The 7983-nt window shown below is 37.3% G+C and overlaps 1 protein-coding gene across 2 annotated transcripts; it reads left to right on the forward strand.

Moving 5' to 3' along the window:
• The first annotated feature begins 1234 nt into the window (after positions 1-1234).
• LOC114376502 (histidinol dehydrogenase, chloroplastic-like) lies at positions 1235-7748 on the forward strand. 2 transcript variants are annotated; one of them, XM_028334655.1, is made up of 4 exons: positions 1235-1994; positions 4102-4194; positions 4382-4992; positions 5514-7748. In XM_028334655.1, exon 4 carries the CDS (start codon positions 6623-6625, stop codon positions 7541-7543), a length of 921 nt encoding a protein of 306 aa, XP_028190456.1. In that variant the 5' UTR covers positions 1235-1994; positions 4102-4194; positions 4382-4992; positions 5514-6622; the 3' UTR covers positions 7544-7748. The 2 variants fall into 2 exon arrangements, with proteins under 2 accessions (XP_028190456.1, XP_028190455.1); XM_028334654.1 differs by having other exon boundaries at positions 4382-7748.
• The last annotated feature ends 235 nt before the right edge of the window (positions 7749-7983 follow it).

The following is a 7983-nucleotide window of genomic DNA, read 5'->3' on the forward strand; positions in this document are numbered from 1 at the left end:
GAGAAATCAACATGAAACATGAATCCTATGCCACATAACTTGATTGTGACCTAAATTGGCCTCCAAGAATTCATCATTGGAAAAATATTTAACTTTGAAGATTGTTGTAACAATAGCATCTTCATTAGTGAATAATTTCCACCATTGCTTCCCCTAACAAGGCAAGATTTCTTAATCTCATTCTACCATATTATTTTTTTCATAGTCATCTTGTCCCAATTTAGCCAATTAATTCCTCTTGTAGAATCATTTTTAGAACCCCATAAAAAACTACCCATCATTTTTTGAAATCGATCCTCCAAAGTGGTTGGTAAAAGGAAAACACTATGTAATATGAGAGTGTAGTAGCTTGGGCACAAGATTTAACAAGCATGTCCTTACCTGCCTTTGATAAATGTCTTCGGGTTGATGCGATTTCATAGTTTATCTTTCAGGAACCAAGAAACGTCTACATGTCAGGGACCAAAAAATTATTTTCTTGCTTCTTCCAATGATTGACGAGAGCCCTAAATATTTTTCTTTGCCCATCTAAGAGGTGACCTCAAGAAAGTAAGAGGCTTGCTTCACTCTTTGAGAGTTATTCTTGCTGAAAAAATCTTTAATTTGTTGAAATTTATGAGGTGGTCAGATATTTTTCCATAGGTGTCAAGAATATTTTTTAGAATAGTAGTTTCCTTATCGTATATTAAGAAAGTTAAAAGGTAAAATACATAAAAAAGGTACAAGGTGAATGTCAAAATTACTTAAAATTTATTTTATAAAAAATACTGTATACTCGTATCTAAAAGTTATAAATACCTGAGATGAATTCACATTACATGATCCTTCTCATGTAAAATTTCAGTACAGAGAATCCTTCTCCTATATGACCCTAATATTTTATAAAAAAACACTACATTAAATAAAAATATAATTAATGTCTTACAAATATAAACATATTTAATAATATTATTTATCATAAAAAATATTAAACATGTTAATCAACTAACGATTAAATTATTTTAACTTAATCAATCATTTCAAATTTACATTTTGAGTATAATAGGTAGGTAGAGTTTATGCCCGTAATTTCTATCAGAAAAAACTTATCATTAAAAAAGAAGTAAGAGAATTATTAGGAAAATATTCGAAAATTTTAGAATTATTATATATATATATATATATATATATATATATATATATATATATATTTTTTTTTTTTTAAAGCTACTCATTTCTACAAGATTCAATCCCGCGCCAGAGTGAAACCAATCAAACACACACAATATAAATATCCTCACCCCCATCCCAATTCCCAACCCAGACTTTCGCTCCAATTTGCATTTTCATTTCATTTCGCTCTCATTTCCCATTTGCATTTCATCACCGATCCTCAATGGACGAAGAAGCAGAGTCAGTGCCCCATCCACAATCTCCGAAACTAGGGTTTCCCCTCCCCTCCTCCGCCGCCGCTGACGCAAACCTCATCACAGGCCTCAGCACCATCATGGCCGCATCGATTCAGGACGCCAAGAACCGCATCTCGCAGATCGAGCGTGTCTTTTGCTCTAAGCTCCACCCTCTCTTTAAATCCGACATCGCATTGAAACGCCGCCGCATCCAGTACCTCGAGGAGTTGCTGCACTCCAAAGAGTCCGCGCTCCGCGACTCCTAGGCGAAGCGAAACGCCGCGTTTTCGAAGCTCGAGAGCTGCGAGGGCGAGAAGGCGACGCTGCTGGCGAGAATTGACGAGTTGGACGAGAAATTGAGATTGAAGACGCGGGAGATTGAGGAGGCGGACGGGAAGCTACTCGAGCGCGTGGAGGCGCTGACGTGCGAGTTAAGGGATGAGAAATTGAAGAGGAATCGCGTGACGGAGGCGTATAAGAGGCTTAAGTCTCAGCACGTTTACCTTCGGAGAAAGGTTGGTCTCGGTGAAGAGAATGTGGTTCAGGAAAACAAATTGGAGTGTGCAAGTGAATTGGAGATGCTTCAGAGTCCAATCGTAAAACCTGGTATTATTACAAGTTTGTCTTATAAACTTATAATTGTGTGGTAGAAATAGTTTGTCACATGTTTTTTGGTTATGAATCCTTCGATTGAAAAGTGTCATTTCAGCAAAATAAAAACAATAAAAAAATTGTAGGTACAGTAATCTCATAACATAGTGAATCATGGTTCGGATTTTGGTTGGGAGAAGTGTCCATGTTTAATGTTTGGCTCAAATAAAATTGTTTTCAAATGAAAATACCTGTAAGGAATAAAAAATAAAACTAAGGCTATTTTTCCTAGATGATTAAAGAATAGATGCATCTTTTTAGGTATATTCGCTGAATTTATAATGAATTATTTTTTATTTGATTTTGTTTACCTTTTTTCTGCGCTAAAAAAAACTGTTTCTATTTCGATGATATTCGAATGGTTTAATTATCGGATATTTGATGGTGAATGGAATGAAGTGGAATGGGATATAAGGGAATGGAATGAAGTAATTAGATATTTTTGTGATGGGATGCAAAAAATAAAAAGACTAGTTGATGTGTCATTTCAGCAAAATTAAAAATAAAAAGGTTGTAAGGACTAGTCTCTCACAATGACGTGACAAACCATGGTTTGGGTCTCTGTGTCAACATTTAGTGTATGACAGTGTCAGCACCGGCCTCTCTGTGTCCAATACATTTCTAAATTAATGTTTTCCTTTCCTTACATATATTTTGACATACTTCACATTTATCAATATTCAAATAAAAGTATAAGGCACGGACGTCTCTCTAGTAAAAAATAAAACTAAGGCCGTGATAGGATATTTAATGGTGAGGGGAATGAAGTAGAATGAGATATAAGGGAATGGAATAAAGTAATTAGATATTTTTGTGGTGGGATGGAAAAAAAATGACCAGTTTTGTCCCATGACTATTGAGGAGAATAAAAAGAAGAGTATTGGATTGAATAGAGTAGAATGTAATGCATTTCATTAGGTTACATTCCATTCCATCCTATCATGTTTTGAACAATCCATATAATGAAACCTATTTACATTTCATTCTATTCCATACCTTTTTCCCAATTCAAAACAGTCTAACAATTTAGGGCAAAGATGTTGCGAAAGAGATATTTTTTTGGACAAATCATAGAACCTGGTATTATGTAAGTTTCTGTTAGTAGAAATAGCTTATCACATGTTTTTGGGTTATTTATGGGTCTATTTATGAAACTGATTTTAGCTTTGTGAAGATGAGGAGTATGGAATGATAGCAATACAATTTCTAACACTCTTTATTGTTGGTTAAATTTTAGGATAAAACTTGGTCATAATTCCATCATACTTTTGGTGAAGTTCTCTACTTAGAATTGGTAAAAACCTTGGTACTTTATGTGATGTGAGACTAACTAGATGTCATGTTTTCTAATAAATTTCAGTCAATAGTAGATAATGTGTTTAAAAAGGAGCGTTGGAGTTTGTTGCTAGTATTTCTATGTGGATATTCATTTGAATTGAAACATGCACCATAAGGCACTCAGACATCGAAACCATCTTTTCCTTTTTGTGGTTTAATTCCTTCTTCCTTCAATTGAAAAGTGTCATTTCAGTGGAAAAACAAAAAGAAATTGAAGCCGTGTTTTGATATTCAGTGGTGACTGGTGAGTGGAATGAAATAGGATGAGATATAACAGAAGGGAATAAGGTTATTATTTCATTGTTTAGATAATTTTGTTATGTGATGGAAAGTAAAACGGATTAGTTTTGTCCCATTCCTGATATACCCCCGAACTGGAGGAGAATAAAAAGAAGAGTATTGGATAGAATAGAATGTAATGCATTTCATTTCAATGAGTTCCATTCCATTCCATCATATTTGAAACAATCCATATAAAGAAACCTAATGATTCTATTCCATACCTTTTCATCAATTCAAACAGCCTAAAATTTAGAGGGGAGATGTTGCCATAGCGATTTTTATTTTTGGCTTAGGTGTCTTTTTTTCATATGGAGGGGCATGCAGAGAGACTGGTAAGGAGATAAGTGATTTGATTCTGGCATGATGCTGTCTTTGTGTAGCCATTGGCTAAGGTTGCATCTTTTCTCCTTATTCATCAATTATCTTTTGCATGCTATTGCAGGTCTTGCATTTTAGAACCCAAATATGACTATGGATCCTAGTGATAGCGATACAGCTGAAGTGAGGAACCAAATCCCAGAGGAAGATTTTGGAGGTAAATTGAATTGTCTATTGCTATGCACACAGCCTTAAAGTTTACTCAACTGTATGAAAAACTGTCTTGTATGAAATGGCCTTCACTCTGATCCATCTGTATCAAATTGCATATACACAGATTTTTTTGGCTAAATGCTATGTTGAGTTATACTTGATAACCTATCATCTACTTCCTATTATTTCAGGCCTTGAAACGAAAACTCCAGATGTGTTTGTTGCCACATGTGTCATAAAGAGAGTCAAGGAGAAGCCATCTGAGATTGACAGAGGGTGTAATTTGAGTTCTCCATCTTCTGGTTTTCGTGATGTCCCAAAATGTCCATCCAATACAAAATTAGTCTCTGTATCTAGTACAAAGCGCCCTGTATCTTCCTGGAGGCAAACCCGGTCCCATCAAAGTCGAGTAGGTCCTGATCCCCATGATGATTTTCTTGATACTTCTCTTGAGAATATCAGAAAATTTAAATAAGGATTTGAACAAGGAAGACCAACCATGCCTGATTCAGAAAGACATTAGTGCGGACAGCTCAGATGACGAAACACACGATATGAATGCCAAAAGCAGTCCTCAGAAGAAGCAAAAGCAATCTTCTGTTACAGTGGCCAACACAAGAAGTTTCAAGTACGTTGAACCAGTTAGGAAGAAAGCTGAGCGTGAAAATTTAAAAGGAGTTGAATGCAAACAATGCAGGAAGTTCTATGATGCTGTTCTTCCTAATGCTGATGGCAAGGATGCTGACAGTAAGCAGAGCTTCCGCTGTGAACACCTTGATGGTGTTTCTAGGCATCGATATAGGTATGTTCCTCCCATGACTCCTGAAGGATTTTGGAATATTGGGTTTGAATCTGAAATGTAAGAATATATTTTAGAGAGATCAGAGATTACTATTTGATTTATAAATGGATTCTGTATCCAATTAAAAAGAATTGACAAACTTTTAGGTTTTTGGTACTAGATATCCGTTGTAGATACTAGATATCTTATGTTGACAAGCAAAAAAACTTTTATCCGTTGTACTCTTCTAAACAGTATCTCTGTGCTTGAAATTTTTCTCTTATTTATTTATGTTCTTGTGTAACTATTTATATTTTTTTTTTCCTGAAAAGGAGGGCATGTGTTCTAATTATTTAGTACCTGATCTAAACTGTTCAGGGTTAGTGTTGTAAACTTACTGAGGATTGTCACGGTGACATGCATTTTTCAAAATGAATTTGTATTAGTCAATGAACTTAGGGCCACTAAATGGCCAAAATTTATTTGGATTTGTAAACAAACCACATAAATTTTGTAAACAAACTTGTTATGAATAAGAACAGAAAGCATCAGGACACAGAGCAAGAACCAGAGAAGGAAGAAAGACCAAGGAGGGAAATCAACAAACCTCATTACCTCAGAGACTTCGTATAGAAGGCTGAGCTGGCAGCAGTTGGTGCAGAGGCTGAGCTGGCAGCAGAATGGTGATCCTTCAAGAGTATTGTCGGCCATTATCCAAATTCTGTTAGAAATGTTTTTTATTTTGATTTCCTCCAAGGCATGTAATTCCAAAATCCGTTAGAATACTGTAGTAGGCAAACTCTATATATACTGAAGCATGTATTCAAATGGGCAAGCAGAAATTAAACTCTTTTCCTCACCTTAATTCTGGAGGTGCCTAGGCCTCGAATGCTAGGAATTGTCCCTTCTCTTGAGTAAAAAGCTTTCTGATCATAACATTTGGTGCTTTCATTGAGAGCATCAATGGCTGCCTTCGCTTCTTCCACGTCCCCTATGGGGACCGCATCGAAGCCGCCACTGCGGAACTCACCTCCGATCAAACCATGTCCACCAAACTGGATGAAATTCTTCAGAGGTTGACCCTTCTTGAAATCCACTATCAGTTTTCCAATGTGCTCCAACCTTCTTCGACCCCTTCATCTGAGCAAACCGCTGCCGGCGCGGTTCCTCAGTTGAATACCAAAGACGGAGCCGCGGAGTTTGAACTGAGCTTCGTTTGCTTAGACAAAAAGGTGCAGAGCCTCATGGAAGAGTCGCTGAACTCAGTTTCTAATCAAGGGAGGGTTGTGGAAAATCAAACCATGGAGGCGGAAGTTCATGGTGAAGATGGTTCCAAATTTGCACTGGGAAGCAATGAGAAGTTAGTGTTTGGACGAGGTTGCAGATTCGGCAACTACGACTGCACAGTGTCTCGTCACCACGTGCCCTTCGAACTCGACCATTCAGACTCAGAGGATGCTAATGCTGTTTCATTTGAAGTCCTGAGAACCCCTTTTGGGTGTATGACAGAGAAGCGCTTGGGCTCTTCAAAAAGTTCAACAAAGGTCTGGGGCATTTCCTTGGTATTGACACATTTGACCCTGGAGGCTACTTAAAGGGCTTGAAAAGAAGAAAGGAAATAATTGATTACCAATATGCCTGGGGGTATATTATGGGCAACGAGAGGTTGGATGCAAATTACGTGGTTCCCCAATGGATGCCACAATTTATGTGCAAAAGTGAAGCTCGAACTTTGATTGTTTTGGATGAGGTGTGGACACTCTCCGTGGTGGATCAGCTTATGTGTAGAATACCAGGTTGCAAGTTTCTTGTAGTGTCAAGGCCAAAATTCCAAATGGTGCTGAGTTATGAAGTGGAATTGCTGATTGAAGAGGATGCCCTGTCTTTGTTCTGTCACCATGCTTTTGGACTGAAATCAATTCCTTTAGCTGCTAATGAGAATTTGGTCAAGCGGGTTGTGACTGAATGTGGAAGGCTTCCCTTGGCTCTTAAGGTTGAGAAAATTTTTGGCACAGGAAACCAACATGTTACAGCTGCAAAAATGATACTGCAAAACATTGAAGCCATGGTTTCAATTGGCATGCCAGCTAGTCCATCTGAAGTTTTAGTCATTGCGGACAAGCATGTGGTTCCTCGTCATGTAGCTGCTGATTTGCATTCCCAGGTTGAGCATGGTCCTGATAGTCAGGTTGTGCCTGTGATTTCCGGTGAAGGTGTGGATCTGAATGCTATAGAAGAGGAACTCAGCAAGCAGTGCCAGCGTCTCCCAAGAGGAGAATTTGCTGCTAAGGCCCTAAGCCACAGTTTTATTGTTTATGCACATGATATGCTTGAGTCAATCAAGTTCTCAAACTTATATGCACCAGAACATCTAATTGTCAACGCGAAGGATGCAGATAAGTTGGAGGATCTTAAACTCAAATACAACCTTGAGGACAAGGTTGCTTTGGAAGCCCATGGGAATGTTATGAATAAGAACAGAAAGCAACAGGACACAGAGCAAGAACCAGAGAAGGAAGAAAGACCAAGGAGGGAAATCAACAAACCTCATTATCTCAGAGATTTCGTATAGAACGCTGAGCTGGCAGCAGAATGGTGATCCTTCAGGAGTATTGTCGGCCATTATCCAAATCCTGTTAGAAATGTTTTTTATTTTGATTTCCTCCAAGGCATGTAATGTCAAAATCCGTTAGAATACTGGACTAGGCGAACTCTATATATACTGAAGCATGTATTCAAATGGGCAAGTAGAAATAAAACTCTTTTCCTCACCTTAATTCTGGAGGTGCCTAGCCTCGAATGCTAGGAATTGTCCCTTCTCTTGAGTAGAAAGCTGGTCGCTAAAATGGCTATAATACCGATTTAAGATTTAATGGTTTAATCGCAGATGAATGGGTCATTATTAAACCATATAGTTTTTAAAATTCTAATATGTATGTAATAAGGTATACTAAACAAAAAATAACATCATATTCATAACTTTATAATATTGAAAAAATAAAAATTAAACAC

This window comes from Glycine soja, chromosome 11, assembly GCF_004193775.1.
Source record: "Glycine soja cultivar W05 chromosome 11, ASM419377v2, whole genome shotgun sequence".
In the NCBI taxonomy this organism is placed as follows: Eukaryota; Viridiplantae; Streptophyta; class Magnoliopsida; order Fabales; family Fabaceae; genus Glycine; species Glycine soja.